The sequence below is a fragment of the Lactuca virosa genome, chromosome 4 (genome assembly GCF_052849685.1).
Source record: "Lactuca virosa cultivar CGN04683 chromosome 4, Lactuca_virosa_CGN04683_v6, whole genome shotgun sequence".
Lineage (NCBI taxonomy): Eukaryota > Viridiplantae > Streptophyta > Magnoliopsida > Asterales > Asteraceae > Lactuca > Lactuca virosa.
Window position 1 is genome coordinate 5,600,067 of NC_136429.1, and position 26,969 is coordinate 5,627,035.

The following is a 26,969-nucleotide window of genomic DNA, read 5'->3' on the forward strand; positions in this document are numbered from 1 at the left end:
AATTGTTCACAATTAACCAACTTTTTTTTGTACACATTTAACCATTTAACAAGTTAAATGGTCAAATGTGTAAAAAAAATGAAATTGCATAAACGTGAACCAGACGAAAAGATAACTACCCTCATAAGTTATTTTTTTTATTTAATGGAATTAATTAATAAGGACAATATCTAATATAAATCATAAAAGTACTTGCACTTAATATAGAAAGAACATATAGAGGAAAAACACGCCCTCGTTAACTAGTTCTAACTTAATATATATATATATATATATATATATATATATATATATATATATATATATATATATATATATATATATATATATATATATATATATATATCATTTATTTTTTCTTTCTCAATCCTCTAACACTTTATCATTTTCTCAAATAATTTTAAATATCATTTCTTTGGACAACACACAAAACACATTCGAAGTGTAGATGGATACAAAGTAACGATAAACCATATAACTGATACAGTGATTAATCGTCTAACTTGGAACGAACTTCTAGTTATTGAAGGATATGTACAAATACAGGTTCAAGGATAGAGATGCAAAAGCGCGAAGTGGACCTTGCTATGTGACGGCTAGTACCAAGGCACGTAGCATGTAACTTATTTAATTACTATTTAAAGGAACTTTTTTCCTTATAATAGTACAATTAACATGTAAAATCATCATCAAGGTGCACATAAAAAAAGAGTTCTATCGTACAAGTGCACGACAGGTCAGTGGTGTCTGTAGCTCAAGTGAGAGCTTAAGACACTCTGAGAGGTCTACTTTTGTGGATGGAATTGGAAGCCACTTGTATTGTTGGAGAAGTCGTGCAAGCCACAAATGAATTGTGGCAAGCCCAAGCGACTTTCCTGGGCAAACCCTTCGACCTGAACCAAATGGTGCAAGCCTAAGGTCCGAACCCATGATTGGAAAGTCCTCTTCCATGAACCTTTCGGGATTGAAATCCCATGGGTTTTTCCATATGGAAGGATCATGTGTGATTGCCCACATGTTAACCATTGCAGTAGTCCCTGCTGGCACAAAGAACTTACCTAACTGGACATCATGAGTCGCAAGGCGAGCCCAAGAAAGTAAAGGTCCCGGAGGGTGCAACCTAAGGACCTCTTTCACTATGGCTTGAACATAAACAAGATTTGGGATATCAGAGTCTTGAACGGGTCTGAGTTTGCCAACGTGCTCCTCAATCTCTTCTTGAGCCTTTGCTTGAATGTCTTGGTGCATAACCATTCTTGCCATGATCCATTCCAGAAGGATAGCAACCGTATCAACTCCTCGAAAGATCATTTCCTATTATAATTAAGTACCAATAAAAGTTTATTATGGGGCACATCGAAATTTTTGTAACGACAATGCGTACACACAATAATCACTTTAATTTACATGACTAATTAATAGTTGTTTTGCAGCATAATAACATGTCTTAATGTGGTCTTTCTTGTATAATGTATGTCTTCATTAAATTTACTTGTCTTTACACAATTTGCAGGCTGCTCGTAAAAAGATATATGTAGACTTGAGTAAGGCTTGTAATCATGAATAATATATATATATATATATATATATATATATATATATATATATATATATATATAAGGAAATTGTCAGAAAAGTCCTAATATTTTCAGAAAAGTTACACTTTAGTCCCAAGATTTTTTTTTTGAACAAAAAAGTCCCGATTATTTCATTTTGGCTCAAATTTACAAAAAAATCCTTTTTTTTATTTTAACGGGAAATTACATATTATCGTGTTTTTAAAAATAATCGGGACTTTAATGTTCAAAAAAAAATCTTAGGACTAAAGTGTAACTTTCCTGAAAATATTAGGACTTTTCTGACAATTTCCCATATATATATATATATATATATATATATATATATATATATATATATATATATATATATATATATATATATATAATGCCTATGAAACCTAGTACCAATTAATTTGTCGCTAGATGCGTCATGATGATTGATTCAAAGTATTTTCAACTCTACCAACCTTACTTTTTGACCAAAATAAGCATAAGTTTTGAGCTATTTTACCTTTTTACTGTATCTAACTAAACAATTGCTTAATTAATAAATGGTTGATGGCTTATAACATTCTGTTGGCAAAAGTTATGCAAAAATATCTGAAAGATGTGTATTAAGCTATTAATTTATTTAGCGACAGCACCCATCTAAAAATATCTTCAACATCAAATACACCCTCATTTTTCCTTTTAAAGGATATTAAAATTCATTGTTTATCTAGCTATTTCATCTGGTATATATATTCCGTTTCAAATAAAATGATGTCGTATAAAATCAAAATTAAGCATACACATGCACTATATGAGTAAGCTGTTTAGATCTTGAATTTCCATAAAATGGGTTATCTTTTAACCTAATGTGTATGGCTGGCTAGCTAGTGATCACTAAGTCATGTGTGATCTTTGCATGTTCACAAAAAAATAGTTCGGGTAGTTGTTTCATGTTATGCATATGAAAGGAAAAATAGTAGAGAGAGAGAGAGAGAGAGAGAGAGAGAGAGAGAGAGAGAGAGAGAGAGAGAGACTTACCCACAGAACAGCCACCATATCAGCATCGGTGAGTTGATCCTGGTTAGGCAGACACAGTAATACGCTAAGAAAGTCATTCTTCCCATTGTTAATACCTCCACCGTCTCTTTTTCTTTCCTCAACAATTTGACCTACAAGACTTTTGACTTTCAAAGTCAGCTTATGACACCTCCTCTTGACCCCAGTGAAATCCAAAACCTTAATTGGAAAATAATCGCCCCACTGAAATTCACCGATCAACTCATACCCTTCTTTCACCATAAACCCTAATTCTTCTTCTTTTTTAAAGCCTAATCCACTCCCAAACACACTCTCCATAACACTTTTCAGAGAACCTTTTTGGAATATCCCTCTTAACTCCACACTCTTTTTCTTATTCATCTCGTCGAACACTTTATCCATCATTTCGTCGCACACACTTTGTCTAAGACACTGGAGGCTCAAAACCCTTTTAGGAGAGAACATGTGCTGTGCTACAATCTTCCTTAGATGTCTCCAATACTTCCCAGATGGTGCGAACCCAATGGCTCGCTCAAACATCAACAAACTAGCTGATTCCTTTACAGGACGGTCTGAAAAGGCACTGCCGCACAAGAGCTCCTTAGCAGTCTCAGGGTGACTAGTAATTACCACACGAACTGAACCAAGGCTAAACGCCATAAGACGAGTTGCACCCATTGAGCTTGCCATAGAGGCCAGTTTACGATGAGCATGAGAACCCATTTCAGGTAAGATCCCTAGGAATGGCCAGCCAATTGGACCAGGGATCTTACTTGGGTTTAAATTAGGGTTTCTCCATGCAAACCCACCAGGGACTAACCATACGTTAGCAAAGAAGGGGGAGAGAGATACAAGAGAAAGAAAAAAGAGAAGTGAGAGATAAAGATTGTAAACGGCTACTACAAAGCAAGGAATTAGAAGAAAGAAGTTTGCCCAAACAAAGATTTTCATTTTTTTTTTGTTGAGACTTGTGCAATTAAACCTTAACTTAGATGTGTGGTGAGAACTGATAAGGATTGCATGGGTCGTGCTTTGTATATATATGGGAGTGATAGGCTCTTGATTGGGTTTTTTAACTCAACCATGGTTAGTTAATCTGTCTTTGGAGTTTTCTTTTCTTTCTAAAGTTTCCTTTCCATTTATTTGTTTTTTGTTTTGCTCGTCCTAATTAGGTATATGATCGATGGTCAGTGCCATAGTACCACTTGGTCAATCTACGTTATTGTTTAATCACTTTCTATGTCGACTTTCAATAAATAAATAAATGAGTAAATTACATAAATGGTCCATGATTTTTTTTCTTAAATGGCAATTTTATTTTAAGTTATGCATTATGTTACATGAGTTGTTCTAATGCTTTCAGTTTATTGCAATTATGGTAAAGTCAGTTTCATTTTGTATTTATATGTTATCTTGTATTTGGTCTAAAATTACTATATTGCTCATAATTTGATTTCTTTATTAATTTTCATTATCATTTTTTACAAAGAAAAATCAATACCATTAACGTGAACTCTAGCAAGAAGGCTACTCAAGATTTCAGTCCTACGCCTTTTGAATTTTACACTTGGTGGCTTCATCATTTAGAGTTTGAAGATTTGGTTAAACGCACTCTTGCAGAAATCGATCTTGGCGGCCTATTAATCGGATATTAATCGTTTGGTGGTCTGCAACCCATTACGATTAAGGGTATTTGGCGGAAATTGGTCAATATCGGTCAAACTCGGGTTCCGCAATCCTCAGCAGTCCTTGGCACTCCTAGGCAGGAAAAATTTTAACTTTTTAAATTTTCAGGGTCTCCAATTAATCCCCCGATTAATCTTCGCCAAACCGATTAATCTCTTGACCCCAGTCGACCACAAAGTTACCGCCAAATGATTTTTACAACCTTGATTAAAGGATGTTGGGCCACCGGTTTCTGCTTACAAAGTCCTTTTGTTTAAAAAAAGTACTATATTTCATGCGAATTGCACAAAAGATACTAAGTCTTTATGAAAATTCGATTTTAAAACCGTGTTATTTTTTCTCACAATAAAGATACTAAATTTTCACATGTTTGATTTGACACGATATTTTTCAATTTGTTTCAATGTTGACCACTGGATCGGTCAACCTACTTTTCAGTTGAGGTGACATGATGATGTGTCAGTCTTTAATAACATAGTGTTGCCTTAACATGATGACATGATAATTTTTAATGACATCACTTTGTGGATGTCAAAATTGAAATATATATATATATATATATATATATATATATATATATATATATATATATATATATATATATATATATATATATATATATAGTGACTTAATTAAAAAAAACCCATAAAAGACCCAATATTTTGATTAGACCTATTTCTTTCTTTTTCGAAAAAGACTCAATTTTTATATGTTACTTGTCATTTCAGGCCCTAACAGGTCACCAACAGGTAAATTGAATATTTTTGTTTCATAAAAGATCCTACATTTTGTATTTTTTTCACTATAGACCTAAAATGTTTATTTTATTTTATTTATTTATTTATTAATTTTTTTGCAAAATAAACTCAACTTTAAAATTGGTTATAACATTCAAGATGATCAAAGAAACTGTCTCACCCCTTGTTATTCTTTGTTCTTGAAACATTCCAAAAATACCGGCCAAAAATTTCATTTTTAAATCATTAATAAAACCATAAATATCATCATCATATAAAAAGCATAAATAGTGTATCTCAAAATATCATAACAACTGTCAAAATATATCAGAGTATAAACATCTCAGGCTAAACAAATGGTGTGTGCACTGCAATCATCTCGAACTTCTCTTTTGAAAACCGAAGTACCTGAAACCAAAACTGAAAACTGTAAGCACGAAGCTTAGTGAGTCTCCCCAAACTACCACATACCATACACATAACATGCAAATAGGAGATATGGGCCCCGCCCACTCTCACGGAGATTCGAGCCTCACCCACACTTCGCTGTCTAGGAGATTCGAGCCTCACCCACACTCTGCTGTCTAGGAGATTCGGGCCCCGCCCACACTCCGCTGTCTAGGAGATTCGGGCCCCGCCTACACTCCACTACTAACATGCATACAAGTATCACACAAACAACAAGTATATCTACTCCTACCAAGCAGTCACATATCTATACTCAAATAATGCTACGAGATCCGGGCCTGTCCACACTCGGCTACTATGAGATTCGGGTCCCGCCCACACTCAAATAAAAATGAGATACGGGCCCCGCCTATACTCACATACATAAACAAACACATACAAGTATCACACAAACAACAAGTATAGCAATCCAACAATCTCACTAATATCTATACTCTGATAATATTTATATACGGGCCCCGCCCACACTCAGCTACTAACATATCATATATATGGGCCGACCTTGGTGCCTTAGACTCGTTCCTACTGAAGGAAAACTCAACACACACTGCTAAAGTCCCGCGAATAAATCTCTGGTTGCTAGCTGACAGATCCCTAAACTGTCAACATCAAAATAAAACCCAATTAACCATTTTGGGCTTCCGATGCATAACTTTAGAATCCCCCACTTAGGGTAAAAGGACCATTTTACCCCTAACCTAGCTTCGTCCAAGATAAGGCCCAAACTCATACTCTGAAGCCCCAAAAGTCAAATAATCAACCAAGGCCCAACTATGGCCCAATTTTCCAAATTGGTCCCAAACCCCTCACATGGTCTCACCTTAAGGCCCAACAATTTATTCTGGTCTAAACACTTGGCAATCCAATGGTCCAATATCTCATAATCATCAAGGTCCAGTTATGGCCCATCTATGGCCCAATTTTGTGTAACATCCCAACCGTCAGGTATCATTATTATTCCATTTAGATTTCATGTTTTAAGGTCTACTCGACGAGTTGACGCTGTGACTCATCGAGTAGCAGCGGGCCAGGACACGTCATTTAATGAGTGACTCGCCGAGTCGGCGTGGGGGACTCGACGAGTAGGAGCTGGCAGTGGAAACCCTAAGTTTCAGGGTTATTGCACCCTATATATTGGACAATTAGCGCCTCCCACTGTCCTCTATCACCCCTTGAGAGCCAGAAACCCAAATTCCGTGAGTGTGAGCTTGGAGAGTGTTTTGGGGCTTTGAGAAGTGATTTTTGTGAAGGAAACTTGTAGATCAAGAGGCTAGCATCAAGGATTTCGTGTGGATCCAGAGTCTACTTCAGCTTGGGCACGCTTTGGAGGTAATAAGCTGTTACCTTGACCTATTTTCTTCTAGAATCATTCATATGTGAAGACTAGGGCTTTCTTTAGCTATTCATGAAGGGATTATAGTATGGGAGCTAGATCTGAAGTTGAAACTTCAGATCTGAACCTCTTTTGAGTCCTAAGTCCATAAAGTTTCCAGCTCTTGCAAGGATGAGACTCTCTTAAGGTGTAAAACTCCATTAGAAGCTTAGATTGGTCATTTAGAGCCTATAGGGCCTTACATGCGTGTAAAGTTTGCAACTTTACGTGATAAACATGCCTTAGAAGCTTGGATCTGTAATCTGGAACCTTGGCATGGCTTAAAAAGTGTCTGCATGAATGAAGGTCTGCAAGGACTCGGCGAGTTGCATAGTCAACTCGGCGAGTCATATGAAGATGATCATGAACTCGTCGAGTTGATGAACAACTCGGCGAGTCCGATGAAGATTGCCTTGGGCTCGACGAGTCAGTCAACTGACTCGGCGAGCCGGCTAGGGTTTTTCCCAATTCTTGGACACGTATGAACTCGACGAGTTAAAGGGGAACTCGACGAGCCAATCAAGGATTTCACAACTTCTCGAGTTCAGGAAGGACTCGACGAGTCGGTGAACTACACTTGACGACTCGAGTTAACATGGACTGTTGACTTTGACTGTGGACTTTGACTTTGACCAAGAGCTGACCAGTTGACTTTTGAGGGTATTTTGGTAATTTGGGAATTTATGAAAAAAGGGCTTTGTGGCAACTATAGGTGGTGGAGTTCGTGTTGGTGATCCGAGAGTTGAGCTTTCTAGTTTCAGACGACAGTTGCAATGTGAGTTTTCCTCACTATACTCAAGGGTCTAAGGCACCAAGGCTGGCCCTTTGGATTGTTATATGGTTATGTTATGCTAGTATGATATGTTAGATTGGTATCCTAGAGGGTAGGATAATATTGTATGATATGTTAGATCGGCATCCTGGTAGATAGGATGGTGTTATGTGTTATGTGGTATGATCCGGTAGATCAAGTATTGTCTATAGACTGTTATGTGATTATCTGTTATATGTGCACATATTTGTTTAGCGGTTGAGGCTTATCTGCTCTGTGTGAAGGCCAATAGACCTGGGCATTCCAACTTGTAGGTTGTGGGCCGTAAGTATTCCATCCCGAGGATGATTGGACTTGTAGTGTGTGGGCATTCCAACCTGTTGGTTGTGGGCCTGGGGTATTCCATCTCGAGGATGATTGGACCCATAGTGTGTTGGCATTCCAACCGGATGGTTGAGGGCCTGGGGTATTCCAACCCGATGGTTGACTGGACCCATAGTATGTTGTTTATGATTATATCTGTATGGATGCGGGTATGGGTATTTTGGGGGAACTCACTAAGCTCTCGGGCTTACAGTTTCAGTTTATTGTTTCAGGTACATCAGGGGATCGCGGCAAGGCGAAGGCGTGATCGTACAGCTCCTCATGTGTTGTTTATGTTTCTGGAAAAAACTCTGATATTATACATTTTGAAAACAAAGTTGTAATGATTTGTAATGGTTGAAATGTTTTTAAAAGTTTTAAATTGGCTTAAATTTTATGGGTGTTACATTTTCCTAATTGGGCCCAAGCCTGTCCAATGGGCCTTATCCTAAGGCCCAATCCAAATATTCTAGTTCATATACTTGTTCTTGGATGGCCCATCAATAGTCCAAATATCTAGGCCCAACAGAAAAGGCCCAATTTAAAACCTAACACAAATTAGGGTTTTTACATAAAATGACGATTAGGGTTAAGTGTTCTCACTTAACCTATTAAGGATTTAACCCATTAACTCCATTACTCTACTAGGCCAACATAGAACGGAATCGGAATGAGTCATAAGTTCAGTCCACTGGTCCAAACGCGGATCCCGATAGGTCCAAACCAACAAACCCAAAATTAGGGTTTTCTAAACCCTAATAAGGGTTTCTAGCCCAATCACGAGTCAGCCCAGTCCAAGATTAAGTGTTTAGGTCCATTAGGGTTCCACTAGGTCGGGCACCACCCACTACCACCTCGGGTAGTGGTAGTCAACGGCGGATCGCGGCGGCGGCCACCACATCAGGGTGGTGGCGGTGGGTTTTTCCTTGATTAATCCGGCCAAAAATAAATCATTCCACATAATCCCATCAAACCCACAATTAAACACAAGAAAACACACACACACACACAAAACCACCCTTCACGGTGGCTGGTGGCGGCATAAAGCGGTGGCAGGGGGCGGCAGCCACCATGGTTGGCTGCCATGGTGGTTGCTTGCGATTTCCGGCAGAATATACACACGCACACTCGACTGGACATGCGTTCCTTCGCCACTCTAAGTTGAGCATGCACCAAACACACCGTGACACACACTACGCTGCCATCCTTATGGTGGCAGATGGCAGCCGAAGGACTCAATGAAAGGGAAACTGTCCAGAGCAACGACGGCGACATGACTCAGGAAAATGACGAAAGAAAAGAAGGGAATACATTACCGGTGGAAAGAGATGCAGCAGCGACCACGAACTCGCCGATCTTCACAGCCACTGGCGGCGACAGTGTGTGAGGTTTGGCTCCAAGTTCTGACTTCTTACTACGTCTCCGGCAGCAAAGCATGTTGTGGCGGTGCGCAACGGCAAGGCAGCAGGCGACCATATCTGATCGGAACAGTGAACGAAGGGGTGGTGGCGGCTGACTTCACGCATGGCGGCTGGCTAAATATTTAGGGTTAGGGTTTTTTTTATGCTACATATTGAAACGGGAAGGGAAGGCACGGGTTTGAGTCCCGTGATTTCCTCCAAACTTAATTCATTTTTATACACTTTGATCCCTCCTCCGTAAATATTTTTCATCTTAAGTCCATAAATTACCCTTTAGCCCCTGATTCCATAAATTCATTTCATTTTAGGTCCAAAACTTTCCAAACAGACCCTCCTCTACAAATTATTTTCAATTGAAGTCCATATATTACCATACATCCCCTTAGCCTCCAAAATCTCTTCAAATTAAGTCCCCATAATTTACCAAGCAGTTCTTGCCTTCATAAATATTTACAAACCACTCTGGAACTTACACTTTTAACCCCCAACATCAAAAATTCTAACAATTAACCCTCGAGACCAACACATTGCTATATTATTATTGATTTTAGGGCTACTATTATTCATGAATTTGTCTATTTTTTCATTTAATAAAAGGGATGTTACAACTCTCCCCCACTTAAATTAGATTTCGTCCTCGAAATCATTCATTACCATCCCTGTTACGCCAAACCACTCGAGTAACATGGCCACAATCCCGAGCACACCCTAGCCTTCCCAGGGTAACTGTAAGCAACCCTCGCAGGGTTCTAAAACTCAAAGATAATGAATTCTTGGCGTTATGATCACATTACTCAATCTGAAATTCGAAGTCTCGATATGGTCTGACTCTCTGACCGACCGCCCATGTAGAATCATTATAGCTGAATCCCATTGTGAGTGACTTAGCATAACCCAAACAATATGTTACCCATCCATACCTGAACTTCTAAAACGCTAATACTAACATTGCCAAAACACTGAAACTGCTCGAAACACCATGCTGCCACATGGCTGCTTTCCAATATACATCGAGACCTCCCTGGTCTCAAATCGTTCACCACTCATCTGAAATACCGGGTTCCGGCCTAGTTGCGGAGCCCAAGGACTCACACGTAGTCACCTCACACTATTTCCAAACGAAATCCTTGTCTACCAATAATTGCCATTAGTTATCTTGCCACTATGGCTCTAACGACCTCCTGATCCAACTGATCGGGTCCATACATCGAATCCTGACATCATCCAAATCCAAGGCTAAAAGTGATTGCTACATGACTAAAAGGTAGCCTTATATCACAAGCGACCTTAAACGATCCATCGCTTCCTTGATTCCCATGATTGTAGTGGTGTTCCTATGGTCTTATCACTGGCTCAAACAAGTCTAACTCATCTGTGGAAATCCGTAAACTAATCTGTGGATTTGCCACACCCTCACTGTTGCACCCGAACTGGTGGGTACTACTGTTCCTTCTGCGATCTAACAACACTCCCATGCTATCTACCAACCTAGTGAATGCTACGGCTATACCTGCAGTCTCACAACACTCTAGCTCTAACTGCTAACCTTGTGAATGCTACGGCTACACCCGCAGACTTACAACACTCTAGCACTATCTGGCTGCTAGTGAATGCTATGGCTACACGCGCAGACTTACAACACTCTAACACTATCTGGCTGCTAGTGAATGTTATGGATACACCTACAGACTTACAACACTTTCTCACGCTATATGGCTGCTAGTGAATGCTACGGCTACACCCGCAAACTTACAACACTCTAACACTATCTGGCTGCTAGTGAATGCTACGGCTACCCCCACAGACTTACAACACTTTCTCACACTATATGGATGCTAGTGAATGCTACGGCTACACCCGCAGACTTACAACACTCTAACACTATCTGGCTGCTAGTGAATGCTACGGCTACCCCCGCAGAGTTACAACACTCTAACACTATATAGTTGTTGATTACTAATCTGAACACATTCAACGTCGAGCATACACCCGAACTAACATCCCAAACTAAACTCATGTCCTGACTGGAATCCCCAACTTGATTCCCTAAAGCCCTCTATCAAACATACCGAGAACGCGATCTCATTATTGGCAAGTTTTTTGAACTTCAAACTCACACTACTCCCAATCCATATAGCCGCTTGGGCTGTCTTCATTTCTGACAAGGATGCAAAACTTATCCCGGTTTCAAAACTACTCATGCTTTTGGATCCCTGAGCGATTCTCCCCCACTTAGATTCGACTAAGTCCTCACAATACATGAAAATTGGAAAATTCCTAACCCTTCTCACTTTCTAACGATCGATCCGATGAAAACCAGTTCTTACCAACTAGCGCTCCATTACTAGACAATCAATAACGGTTACGAAGACCACCGAATCTTGTCGATGTTGGATAACCATCCTGCAGAACCCTGAATGTGGACCTTCCACAGAACACCCCTGATTGGATCTCGACCATGAACCAAGATGACGTTGTACGCTCCCAATCCCACAATTAGGGAAATGACCTTCCGTTATCCGCTAATAATTCTCGGTATGAAATTAGCATATGACATCTCTTGGAAATATACTTCAAACACAGACAGAGGATAAACCCAGATTTGCACCTACTCAAACCCTTGGAACGAAAGATTCCATCGTGTAGTTTCCCACACGTACTGTACTGAATCTGAACCTGATGGTCCCTCAAAAGCTGATTCGAAATCTTGGGTCTCCTCCCGAGACCCTTCAATATAATCAACTGATTTGGTTCCTTGTTCCCAATGTGCTCCACGTCAATATCCCGTTCTCGGGTGCTAGTAGTCATATCATCCAGGGTCTCACACCCCGAGATACTTACGATCTCCCTGCTATCATTCTGCAGTATGTCATGATACCTTTCCTTCTTCATTTCCTCATATGCTGAATACTGCGGTACCAACTAAACTCTCTCTCGAGACTTGGCAGTGATCTCTGCCACAGTCTCAGTAGTTGGCGGAGATCTAACAACTCTCGCGCCAACTGTTGCACCTCAATCGCCTGGACAAACTCTATCCGAAATATGGTCGAAAAGTTATCCCATGACATAGCGACCGCAACATCACCCAACTCACTACCAAACTCTTTCCATCAATCACGTGTCCTGTCCTTCAGGAAACAGGAAGTAAGTCGGACCTTGTCCCCTTTGGAGACAACGGCTGGTACGAAAATATTGGCGACATCTGCCAATCACCTGCTGCTATCAATGGGGTCCCTATCCCCATGATAATCTAGAGCTTCACAATCTATGAACTCCCGAAACATTGACGTAAACGTCTGTATCATGGATGCTACCTCGGTGCGGAATGCTCCCAGCCTCTCATCACAAAATGTCTAAAATTCCCTCCTTGATCATACCGAAGATCACAGGAGTCTGGTAAGTGATACTGTACGTAATCTCAGATGGGATGAACTCCCTCATCCGATCATCGAGCTGCCCGGCTCTAGAGTCTAAGACTAATCCCTTGTTGGCACCAGAACTACCATCTGGTCTACCACGTAGTGTCACTATACTCGGTAATATACCATCACAATCATCATAATACTCATCATCACTCGAGGGATCTCACAGACTACACGTTTCCTGGGTTCATCTCATCCTTCCTTGATTCGAGTACGGATCCTATGCTTTCAGTAGTATGGGCGCATACTACCTTCCACATCTATCCATACTTTCCTCAAGAACTGCCTTGACTCTACCAAGTCCCTTCTATTGCTACTGCTCTCTGCTACTCTCATCCTAGGCTTGCCCTAGGATAATCATCAATCCACTCTTCGCCATCAGCTGCATAAGAAGTCCTTGCTATCTCCCCCAAACTAGCTCATGAATACCATTACATATAACTAAGACTAGATAATTCTTCGAATGAGAGGTCCTACCCTACAATGGTTGGACTCAGAAAAGAGCTACAAAATAGAGCTAAACCTAACCTTATGAAATTATTTAGTCCTCATAATATGTAACTTAACATATTCGTTTACTAGTTAGTTAAAGATAACTAGAACTCCTAAAAGCATAAAGCAAGAAGCATTCGAGCATTGAGTAAACATAATCAAGCATATATCCTAATCAGGCATCATATCACTGACTAATCTGTACTAGAATGCAGTTCATAAAGTTAATACACATATAACAGGCACATAAGGCATCCTTCCTAGATCGTTAGTCCTAATCTAGCATGCAGTTCTCATACAGCTGATACACATATAATAGGCACATAAGGCATCCTTCCTAGATCCTTAGTCCTAATCTAGCATGCAGTTCTCATAAATCTGATACACATATCATAACATAAACTTGTATGGGTAATTTAGGAGTACTTACTTGAGCTCGGCTGATTGCATGCACCACACCCTTTTCTCTTTTCAAAGTTCTTTTTCTCTTTACAAAATTATTTTCTCTTTTTAAAATTCTTTTTATAAAAATGATTGTCTTTTGAAAATTTTCATACCAAGTCCTCAGTTTGAGTCCAGACACACCTGAGAGTGTGCCCGAATCCCTCAAACCAAGGCTCTGATACCAACTTGCAACATCCCAAAAATACAAGCCAAAGATTTCATTTTTAAATCATTAATAAAACCATAAATATCATCATCATATAAAAAGCATAAATAGTGTATCTCAAAATATCATGACAACTGTCAAAATATATCAGAGTATAAACATCTCAGGCTAAACAAATGGTGTGTGCACTACAATCATCCCGAAATCCTCTTTTGAAAACCGAAGTACCTGAAACTAAAACTGAAGACTGTAAGCACGAAGCTTAGTGAGTCTCCCCAAACTACCACATACCATACACATAACATGCAAATAGGAGATACGGGCCCCGCCCACTCTCATGGAGATTCGGGCCCCGCCCACACTCCGCTGTCTAGGAGATTCGGGCCCCGCCCACACTCCATTATCTAGGAGATTCGCCCCCCCCCCCCCCCACACTCCACTGTCTAGGAGATTCAGGCCTCTCCCACACTCCGCTAGCTTGGAGATTTGGGCCGCGTCCATACTCCACTACTAACATGCATACAAGTATTATACAGACAAGAAGTATATCTACTCCTATCAAGCAATCACATATCTATACTCAAGCAATACTACGAGATTCGGGCCCCACCCACACTCGGCTACTATGAGATTCGGGCCCCGCCCACACTTACATACATAAACAAACACACACAAGTATCACACAGACTACAAGTATAGCAATCCAACAATTTCACTGATATCTATACTCTGATAATAATGAGATACGGGTCCCACCTACACTCAGCTACTAACATATCACATATATGGGCCGGCCTTGGTGCCTTAGACACGTTCCTACTGAAGGAAAACTCACCTCGCACTACTGAAGTCCCGCGAATAAATCTCTGGCTGCTAGCTGACAGATCCCTAAGCTGTCAACATCAAAATAAAACTCAATTAACCATTTGGGCTTCCAATGCATAACTCAAGAATCCTCCACTTATGGTAAAAGGACCATTTTATCCTAACCTAGCTTGGTCCAAGATTAAGGCCCAAACTCATACTCTGAAGGCCCAAAAGTCAAATAATCAACCAAGGCCCAACTATGGCCCAATTTTCCAAATTGGTCCCAAGCCTCTCACATGGTCTCACCTTAAGGCCCAACCATTTATTCTGGTCCAAACACTTGGCAATCCAATGGTCCAATATCTCATAATCATCAAGGTCCAGTTATGGCCCAATTTTCCTAATTAGGCCCAAGCATGTCCAATGGGCCTTATCCTAAGGCCCAATCCAAATATTCTAGTCCATATACTTGTTCTTGGATGACCCATCAATAGTCCAAACATCTAGGCCCAACAGAAAAGGCCCAAGTCAAACCCTAACACGAATTAGGGTTTTTACATAAAATGACGATTAGGGTTAAGTGTTCTCACTTAACCCATTAAGGATTTAACCCATTAAGTCCATTAATCTACTAGGCCAACATACAATGGAATCGCATGAGTCATAACTTCATACCACTGGTCCAAATACGGGTCCCGATAGGTCCAAACCAACAAACCCAAAATTAGGGTTTTCTAAACACTAATTAGGGTTTCTAGCCCAATCACAAGCCAGCCCAGTTCAAGATTAAGTGTTTAGGTCCATTAGGGTTCCACTAGGCCGGGAACCACCCACTACCACCTCGGGTAGTGGTGGTCAACGGTGGCTGGCGACGGTGGCCATCACCTCACGGTGGTGGCGGTGGGTTTTTCCCTTGATTAATCCGGCCAAACTGAATCATTCCACATAATCCCATCAAACCCACAATTAAGCATAATAAAACACACACACAGCCACCTTTCACGGTGGCTGGTGGCGGCAGAAAGCGGTGGCAGGGGGCGGCAGCCACCATGGTTGGCTGCCATGGTGGTTGCTTGCGATTTCCAGCAGCCTATACACACGTACACTCGACTGGACATGCGTTCCTTCGCCACTCTAAGTTGAGCATGCACCGAACACACCGTGACACATACAACGCCGCCATCCTTACGGTGGCAGATGGCAGCCGAAGGACTCAACAAAAGGGAAACTGTATGGAGCAACGAAGGCGACAGGACTCGGGAAAATGACGAAAGAAAAGAAGGGAATACATTACCGGCGGATAGAGATGCAGCAGCGACCACGAACTCGCCGATCTTCACAGCCACCGGCGACGGCAGTGTGTGAGGTTTGGCTCCGAGTTCCGGCTTCTCACTACGTCTCCGGCAGCAAAGCATGTTGTGGCGGTGCTCAACGGCGAGGCAGCAGGCGACGCTATTTGATCGGAGCAATGAACGAAGGGGGTGGTGGCGGCTGACTTCACGCATGGCGGCTGGATAAATATTTAGAGTTAGGGTTTTTTTATGCTACGTATTGAAACGGGAAGGGAAGGCACGGGTTTGAGTCCCGTATTTTCCTTCAAACTTAATTCATTTTTATACACTTTGATCCATCCTCTATAAAGATTTTTCATCTTAAGTCCAGAAACTACCCTTTAGCCCCTGATTCCATAAATTCATTTCATTTTACGTCCAAAACTTACCAAACAGCCCCTCCTCTACAAATTATTTTCAATCGAAGTCCATATATTACCATTCAGCCCCTTAGCCTCTAAAATCTCTTCAAATTAAGTCCCCATAATTTACCAAGTAGTCCCTGCTTCCATAAATATTTACAAACCACTCCGGAACTTACACTTTTAACCCCCCCCCCCCCCCCAACTTCTATAATTGTAACAATTAACCCTCGAGACCAACACCTTGCTATATTATTATTGATTTTACGGCTACTATTATTCATGAATTTGTCTATTTATTTATTTAATAAATAGGATGTTACAGTTCTGTTTCTGGACGCCTCGTATGTGCCCATCCTGCACCCTAAAAACCCTATGTACACCTTTCTAGTGGGCTTGATGTGTGGAAATCATAAAGAGAGAAACGAGAGGGGAGATGAGAGATAGAAAGAAGGAGAAAACAAGGAAGATGAAGGGCTATCTAGGGGAGAATATGGCATTGTTGATGTGTGTTGTTCCAAGTGGTCCAAAGGAAACAAACAAAGTCATGGTTAGTGGTAGTGATGGCGTTGAGAAAGAGAGCCTCTGCACAAGAGAGATGTCGAGGTGGTTTCATGTCAAGGGTGTCGGATGGGCTCATACGAGTCGTATGGAAACAGAACAAAGAATAACAAGGGGTGCGACAGTTTATTTGATCATCTTGAAGGTTATAACCAATTTTAAATAAGAGTTTATTTTGAAAAAAATAGATCTAAAGTGGAAAAAATATACAAAATATAGGGTCTTTTATGAAAGAAAAATGCTCAAATTACATGTTGGTGACTTGTTATGATCAGAAATAAAAAAAGCATGTAAAAGTAGGGTCTTTTTCGAAAAAAAAAAGTTTTAAGTCTAAAAAGAAAAAAGACAAAATACAGGGTCTTTTATGGAAATAACCCATTAAATAAGCACAATGTCAAAATCGAACTTTTTAAAAAACTTAGTGTCTTTTGTACAATTTTTGCTCTTATTATAACATAATAATCATGGGTTGTTGGGGGTTGAAGACCTTTTATAGGCAAGCTATTTGAGCAAAAAAAAATACTAATAATAATAATAATAATAATAATAATAATAATAATAATAATAATACTTGGCCTTTGATCTTCAAGTTAAAGATGGGCCGTTCACTCATTTTATTTTTGCATGCCCCTTTTTATTGGGGTTTGTGAAAGATCTAATATGCTCAAAAATCATATTAAAGTGATATTGTTAATTAACATATGATACTAAAGGGTCACACTAACAACAACTTGATATAATTGATTATTTATTAGAAATTGATTTTAATAAATATTCAATAAATTCTTATAATTAAATTGAAAATTATTTACTTCTAGGAAATAATAATTTTCATTAGCAAGTAACATTATATATATAATTCATATGGTATAAATTAATAAATCATGCACAACATTTTGGACTAGATGAATTTTTTTGTATTTTACCAAAAAGTTAAAGTTTATATTTTATAAACTTGGTTTATGTAACATCCTGTTATTTTCTATCTTGTAAAGCCAATCAATTCAATCAAAAGTCAGACTTGTTTCTGATTAACTTTTAGCTTTGTTAAGGGTTTGTTTGAGAGTTCTAAGTCTAGTACACTCAATGATTGTGTGTTAGGAAGTATTAACTTGAGATCATTGAGTTTTAATTGAGCCGGAAACACCTTCACAAGGAGTTCACGGCCGTAAACTAGGGTTCACAGCCGTGAACCCATGTTGGCCGTGAACCCCTCATCATATACATGGTGTTCCTTCATTATTCCTTCATTTCTCACATCTTCAAGTCAAGAACTCTCAAAACTCTCTCAAGTATCATTAATAACACTCCTCTTTCTCTTCAAAATCATAAGTGATTCATCCCTTGTTACTTGATATCCTTCTTATTCACAAGAAACTCTTTGATTTCATCCATGAATTCAACACTTTTGGTTTAAATCTTCAAATCATCATCCTTTACACCAAGAACACACACTTGTTCTTAGGCCGTAAACTCCCTAAAGGCTTCCAAAACGTGAGTATTTCTTCTATTATCTTGTTATCCATTAGAAACACTTAATTCCAACCCTGAAGCAAACACCCAAATGCATGATCTTCAAGAGTTCACGGTCGTGAACCCTTCATCCATGGCCGTGAACCCTTCATAGGATCTTGAGGTGGCCGTAAACCCTTCATGAGATCAAGTCTTGGCCGTAAAACCTTCAAAAGATCAATCCATAGGCCGTAAACAGTTCATGTGTGTGGCCGTAAACTCTTCTATGGTCGTAAACACTTATAGTGTGGCCGTGAACATCATTTCATCAATCACATGTGATTATAACACTTCATTTCAAGTGTTTCCTAGCACCTAAGGTTGTTTACCTTACATGATTAGTTGTTATATACACTAATTATACACATATATGTGTCATTATATGCTTAATAGGATCTGTTTGTATTCAAGACGTCACTTGGCATTCTTAGCATCCTATATCGATCTTTCATTCGAATCACTCACTACAGGTGAGTTCATACCCCCGTATTTTCATAGTGTTTACTGTTTTAGGGGGGGAATACAAGTCTAACACAAAGATTTTGTGTTACAAACAAATGATTTCAAAATATCTTATCAAAATGGATTTCAGTTATCATCAAATCAAATGGTTCCAAAGATTGTGTTAAAATGATATCAAGTCACCAAAAGTAGTATTTCAAAACATTAAACTTCTTTTAAATGATTTTATAAACTTATATTTTTCCCCAAAAATCATATATATATATATATATATATATATATATATATATATATATATATATATACACTTATATAAATAAGATTTAAAACGCTTAGAACTGATAACTCACTTTAGTTCTTTTTCCTTGTTTGGATGTGGGATTATAAGTAACGGTTATTTGTCCGAATGTCATTTAAATTTTAGTTATATATATTCGTATATGTATATAAATATAAAAGTTATTTCATTCAGTTTAGATACCCTTTGTAACATGTTGAGCAAGGGGTTGCATTCATGAACAGTTAGTATCAATTCAGAAAGTACATATACATTATAATAGGTATAATTTATGATTCATAGAACATTAATTCATGATTCAAGTATACTAAAGTACACTGTTTTACAAGAACAAGGGTTTGATTCAAAACTAATCAAGAGTATACATCTTTCATATACTAATTCAGGGGCATACTATCAATCATTCATTTCAGAATGATTGAGTTTTCATAACTATTATACATGTAACGTCTATATGCTTTTTATGAGTCAATTGATTCAGATTGTTTAGTTCATTTAAACAACATAGTTAAAGTCCTGACATTATAACCAGAATCTCCAGTCGGGGATCGAAACAATGTGTGTATAGATCTATATTGGGATTGACAACCTCGCACTCGAACTGCTAGCTACAGTTACGCATACACGCCTACGAGTGACAGTTGTTATCAACAATTTTTGACACCTTCAAAGCGTGGGCCAGGCCATCTAGTCTCAGTATGGTTATAATAACTCATTAAAAAGATATTAACAATACGTTAGTGTATAATTAACTAAACATAAGTACATTTTCAAAGTACTAGTTTACAAGATACAATTTACAATATTACATTACAGTTTACAATAACAGCTGGTGGAACCAGGCACAATCACAGTTACAAGTTTTACATAAAGGAATACAAATACAGAACATTGGTTTACAAACAGAACGGTTTTATGAGATTAAAACTACTTTTCATATACAGCAGAAAATATAGGATTTTCTGGAACAGTTTACATATTCAAGAAACAGAAAACATACTTTCAAACATAAATACTTATGCACTCACTCAACTATATGTTGATAATCTCTTTTCAAATTACTTGTATTCTCAGGGAATCAGTAGACAGGAACTCCCCAAGCTTTTGAGAAGATGGAGCTATTTTGAGTCATATCTTCTTCTTTTTGTATTACTATTTTGGTTTCAATATACAATGATTGAACACATGTAAGTACTTATACATTTTAAATACAATGGTTGTTTGTACTTTGATTACTATGATGCATGTGTTGTGATACTACAAATGAAGTCATCCACCCCCAGACGTTTCCGCCATCTGGTTTGGGGGTGTGACAGTTTATAAAATATAAAGGTTTTGTCTTCTTTCTTTTATTGTTTTATAAAATAAGAGTAAAAAAGGAAGAGTATGGCTTTTAAGATAGTTTAATGCAAAGTAATGAGCGGCATGGTGTTTTCGATTGTTTATTCAAAAGAAGAGCATGGTCTTATACTTATTTAATGTAAATTAATGAGAGGCATGGTGTTTTCAATTGTTTATTCAAAAGAAGAGCATGGTCTTATACTTAATTAATGTAAAGTAATGAGACACATGGGGAACAAATCTAGCTAGTATAATCATGGGTGTTTAATGGTTAAAGACACATGTATATTATGCATGCTATATATATGAGAGTGAAGCTTTCATTCTTTGGCTTGAACATACACAAAATCGTAACATGCTTATGCATGTGTAGTCTCTCTCTCTCTCTCTCTCTCTCTCATTTATACTTTCTTGAAGATTACTTGCTTATTCTTATTCTCTCTTGAAGTTCATATTTGTTATGAACTTCAATCTTAAAGGATTAAGAGTTTTATATAAAAAATTAGCATTCTACATCAAGTTGAGTCATTGTTGGTGTCTCTTAAATTCATCATTCTTCATCAACTTCCAAGCCTCCCAAGAGGATCCAAAGAACTACAAAGGTTGTAATTTCTCCATCTCTTCTTTGGTTGGTGTGTTTAATATTTCTATAACTTGCAAAATGATCCTTGGTGGGTTTAAATTGTTTATGTCATTCAAAATTTATAAGTCTTCAGTTGCCTAAATTTCATGTTTTTGAAACTAGTTTTGGAATAAAAACCCAACAGTTTGATCTTCAAGTTAAAGATGGATCGCGTTAGTGATGCTACAATGTTTAATTTTTCAAATTGGTTCTACTTAATGGTGATGATGTTTTATTTCAAATTCACATCGTTGTGTAAGAATGTTGGCATAACTTTCTTCATGGACGCATTTGTAGGTATGAACGAGTTCTTCTAGTTTGTTGTCAATTGATTGTCATAGTTTGGTAATCGCATTCTTTTCAAAAAAAAAGTTATGATTATTCGTTTTTTACAGAGTTATGAGAGCAGTTAATGCCTAGATTTTGTAGCCTCCATTTGTGGTCACTAAAACTTATTGTCTTAATATTCGGTTTTTTACAAAATCCACAACTCGAAACAACACTTCTTTCTATATAATCTTTCACTTCATCCAATAATTTTGGGGCGTCCAGAATGCATTAAATTCTTTAGAATTCAATGGATAGACACACGAAAATTGTTCTATAATACATTGAATTATTTAGAGTTAAATTGATAGAAACCCATATTATGGCACTACATGTGTAGCGCTAATTTTATTTTATTGTTTTGCTCAAGTTTGTCTGATGTGTAATTGATAGTCTATAAAATGTAATTAAAAGCCATTTTTGGACAATGGCGCCAAAAACATGATGTGTTATAGATATACACTTGAAAATATAAATCTAGTTTTACATTTATAATTCCTAACAAACAAAATTGACTATCTATACTAGACAGTATATATGATTAATAATAATATAGCTTAAATAAGTAAGGATGTCGAACATATGGGGAACAGAAGTATACTAATTAAATAGATAACATAATCTGAAGGTAATAATATTTTCCAATATTAAAAGAAAGGAATTAAAGGGGAATAAATGTCATTCAAATAAACCAACAAACAAATCTTAAATAATATTTGTATTCAATCCATCTTAGTTCAGTTAATTAACATCCTTTAAATGATATTGGTAAGTTATCCACCAATTCCTAAATAGATTAAATCCATCCTAATTTCATTAAACCTTTGATTCTAAGTTGTCTATCCACAAGGATAGCTCCCCTAGACTCAGTATATTCATTAGTATTATGCAATGACTCAATTGATATGATTAGTCATAGGGTTAGTGGCAACCTCACAAATTGTATAAGTTATTGGAACAATCACAACTATTAATCTCAACTCTATTATGTTTAACCTAGGGTATCACTCCACTAGTCATAAATGCCTATGCTCTTGACTAAGTTTTCCAGTTTTAACAATTTAATAAACAATGTGGATCAAGATATATAATTTGAACCTAATCATAAATCATGCACTCTGTTACATAAACATCACAAAGTTATTATCAATGCTCATGAATCTTTAGTTAAACATTAACATAATAAATTTAATAACTCTCAATACCAAATATCAATCAATCAAACAAACTAGAGTTTCACAAATAACAAATAATAATAAAGGGTTTAATCCAAATCTCAACAAAAACATATAGGAAATAGAATAGTTCACTAATTGTAGATAGAAAAAGTAAACAGATTGATAACCTAATGATTCACTACTAGAAAAACAGCCTTTTACGACGCGCAATGCGTGTTATAAAACGCTCAGACGACGCGAAAATGTGTGTCAAGGAAGGCCCTGTCATAACGAGAGACGGCACGCTTTTGCGCGTCGTCTATTTACGACGCGCATTTACGACGCGCATTTACGGCACGCATTTACGACGCTCATTTATGACACGCAATGCGTATCAAGGAAGACCCTGCCATAAAGGAAGACGACACGCATTTGCGTGTCATAATCTTACGACGCGCCTTTAGGACACGCATTACGTATCATTAAAGCCCCTGTCATAAATGAAGATGACACGCATTTGCGTGTCATAAACTTCAGCAACCATTTACGATATGCATTTACGACGTGCCTTTACGATACTCATTTACGCATAACACAAAAATATGGAAACAAATATATACCATAACAATCAATTTCATCCAATAACATCATGTCAAAAATTGTAATACATTGATATTAAGGGGATCTGATTGTCCATTGTTATTGAGAGGTTTTCCCTAACTATATAACCTAATACTACATTGTTATTAATGGACACCTTCTTGTTTCAGATATAATGTCAAAAAAATCCTCCATGTCAAAAAATTGGCTGCGGTCCATCGGGCGTGGATGGAAAGTAATGACTTGAACATTAGCTGAAACAAAAAAGATTTTATTAATCACACAATCAACAACCAAAGTGTGACCCATCAAATATAAAACCCAAGACCTTACCGGAACAAGATCTGTTCTATTATGCCCGTACCTCTGTATTCTTGATTACAAAAACTATAAAGCCCCAAGTATAAAGGATGGACATCCACCCTTGATGATGTTCAAGTATCAGCTTGAAAGAAAAACCAAACTTTGGTAAAGGTGCTCATATCAACTTTTGTAAAGGTGCTCATAGGAAGAAATTATTCTTCATTAAAAAAAAGTAAAAATATAGGAAAGTAAATTAGTTAATTTATATTCAGCTATCTTAAATATATCATATATAATCAGGGGTAGATAGAGAGATACCATGTCGAATGCAACGATAATTACAGACCGTAAGCCCTCCAAATCATATTTGTGGCAGTGCTACCTCTTAAAACACGTTCCTTGTGGTAAGGGTATACAAACATTCGGGATTGCGTCTTCCTAATCCAAAAGTTTCAAGTTGTACTGCATAACACAGAAGGTTGAACTAAATTCTCCCATTTCATCCAACAATTTCAAGTTTTCCTACATGAATGAAAATACAGTGCCCTTTAAGTCAAAAAGAAACAACAGTTTTGTCATGATGTGATTAAGTAAAATAAGGAAATCATTATCATGAACTTAATTTGGACATAACATGAAATTTGAGTTTCTTACTTCTTGATAAAATCCAACTAAGCCACCATAGTACACCAATATCATCTGATCTAGTTTGACCTTTCATATATATATATATATATATATATATATATATATATATATATATATATATATATATATATATATATATATGTGTGTTTGTGTGTGTGTGAAACAATTGGCATTTACTTATACAAAATAATGGTGAAACAACAATTACATGTAACATAGAGATTAGCAACTATTAAAAAATTTAACCATTTAAAAGTATTAACTGGGGTAAATGGGTTAAACTTACAATATGGAATGTCTATGTGGCACACAAAATCTGGCTTGTGCAGAAGAGTGATACACATCATCTGGACCTGCAAGATTAAGATTGAGCATTAACTGCAGTTTAATACATTTGCAGCATAAAGAAAGACAATTTGTGTCAAGGTTTTATATTTAGTTTTAGTGAGTAAGTACAAAAAAAAAACAGCTACACTCATGGACCAGAAATGTAATATTACTCTAAAAATATTGATATATCATTCATATAGTGTTACATAATCAGTGATATTGATTTTGTAACATTTGTGTCTGAAGAGGGTAATAACGTAATTTCAACCAATTCGGCATATTTTATCAAACTTTGATAATTACTTCATTTTGAACTAACTTACTTTCTGTCCTATATGAAAATGGACACGACCGCGAATACGACTCTGTGTTGTATTCATGAATGGCATGTTTTATCTGATACAAAAAGGCACAACTTTTCAGAAGAATATAGATTACAAAAACTTAGAGAGCAGAGTAAAATATACATTTGGTCCCTGATTGAATATCTAATTAAAAAAGATAGATAAATCATTTATATATTGTTATTTAATTATTGTTACATAATCATTGATATTCAATAATGAAAATTATCTATTAAATACTAATAGTAAAACAAAATTGTCTATTAAAGTATTATATGATCGTAACAAAAACTGCCACCAAAAGAAAGAGATCAAATCCAAACTTTTTTAAGATAATTGGTTTGGTTGAAAGAAAAGGTAACAATAAGGATGCTTGTTCAAGCATATCACAGCTGAATGAAGAGGTTCCTGCAAAAAAAAAATTTAAGTTTTTTAACAATATCGTCATATATAATATTTTTAATCACATAAGAAAGTTGATTATTACCTCATCAGAGATACGAGAGTAAACACCATCACCCTCTTTATATTGAGTATTGACCACTTGTTTTTAACATTTCAACCCGCAAAAACCACACCATGTGGCCTTTCCCCTTCCTTGATGTCCTAATTCGCTAAATAAAAGCACAATTTTTAAATAAATAAAAGAATCAATCAAATAACAAGAGTCTTGTAACGAATTACCAGGCATACTCTTTTACATACTCCCGGGACACTATAGAATATAGTAGGTCTCAATTATGCCATGTCATCCAACATTTTCAAGTTATCCTACACGAATGAAAATACTATGAAAAATATGTCCGGATTGCTCCACCCAATTTTAGCCACCCAATGTGGTAAGGGTATACAAACATCATCACCAACATTGCCTCCACATTCATGGAAAGACATTACTACCTGAGCCAAACTTACATTATGGTCACTTGTTTTATTTTCAAAATAAATGAAAAAATGCAACAAATAGCAGCAACAGGTGACAAAATGTCTCCAAGAGGACAAACCTGTAACTTGAGCTTAAGCACACGCACCATTTAAAATAGCTGTTTATATCCCTTCCAGTTATACTCCTGTGGGACATGTGCTTCAACTATACCTCACTAGCAATCAACCATTACACCATCAACATTAAAATCAGAACAAGATCAAAATTAATATCTAATTGTTTTTAGCTGAAAGTTTCAGTGGTTGTGGATAATGATATTTGACCTGAAAAGGGCTTTTTCAGCACCAAGGATTTGAAGGGTAAAAGAAGAGCATTTTGAAAGATTTGTGAGGCTTCCAGCATGAGATATCAAACGAGCTCCAACAACTTCACCAAATAATGCAGCCAAATTTGGTGCTATGTCACTCATTTTGGCAACAAGATAGTCATAAAGCTTGTTTCTGTATTCAGCAAGGTACATCACACGTTGTGCAAACATCTGCACATTAATCAAGTCAACTGGTGAAAAATATTGACCTGAAAAATAAAATAGAGTAAAATACTCTTTTTATTATTATAAGTTTATAACAACATAAATATATATCCAAGATTAATACTCTTTTTATTATGTTATGGGCCCACATGACATATAATATAAACATGTGAACTGACTTTGTTTGTTGTGGTGGAGGATAGTTGGGATACCCAATCTGATTTGTTCACCTTCTTGTGTTTTTCTTGCTTTATTGAAACATGAGACTATAAATTTAGAGTATATATTTGACCACTTTATTGTCAATTTGTTCATGATATTCAGATTTGCACGATGAATACTGGACATTATGGTTGATTACAGGTAGTATAAAGCATAACCTCTCACAGTTGTACAACATTGTGTAAATATGATAAAATGAAAAGAAACATCAAGGGCAAAAAGGTAATTAAATAGATAAATGAGTTAACATTGAGTTCTTTTCATTTTTAATTCAAGTATTATCATGATATGATAAGGGGAAGAAAGAGATAAATGAGTTACCTTATTTTCCTTATAACAGAAAGCACTATATTAAAGCTTGCAGTGTCAAAACCTATAAAACCATAATATAAA

General features: G+C 37.1%; 1 protein-coding gene across 1 annotated transcript; it reads right to left on the minus strand.

Annotated features, from left to right (window-relative positions):
- Nucleotides 1–490: 490 nt before the first annotated feature.
- LOC145169215 (cytochrome P450 78A5-like) lies at nt 491–3,616 on the minus strand. The gene is made up of 2 exons (XM_079087786.1): nt 2,589–3,616; nt 491–1,314 (listed from the first exon to the last, which is right to left on the minus strand). Exons 1-2 carry the CDS (start codon nt 3,537–3,539, stop codon nt 715–717), a joined length of 1,551 nt encoding a protein of 516 aa, XP_078943912.1. The 5' UTR covers nt 3,540–3,616; the 3' UTR covers nt 491–714.
- Nucleotides 3,617–26,969: the final 23,353 nt, after the last annotated feature.

Excerpts from the sequence above, each read along its gene's own strand:
- LOC145169215 (XM_079087786.1), bottom strand. The coding sequence starts at position 3,539 with ATGAAAATCTTTGTTTGGGCAAACTTCTTTCTTCTAATTCCTTGCTTT. Across the intron at positions 1,315-2,588 it reads ATATGGTGGCTGTTCTGTGG|GAAATGATCTTTCGAGGAGT; the intron begins GTAAGTCTCTCT and ends TAATTATAATAG.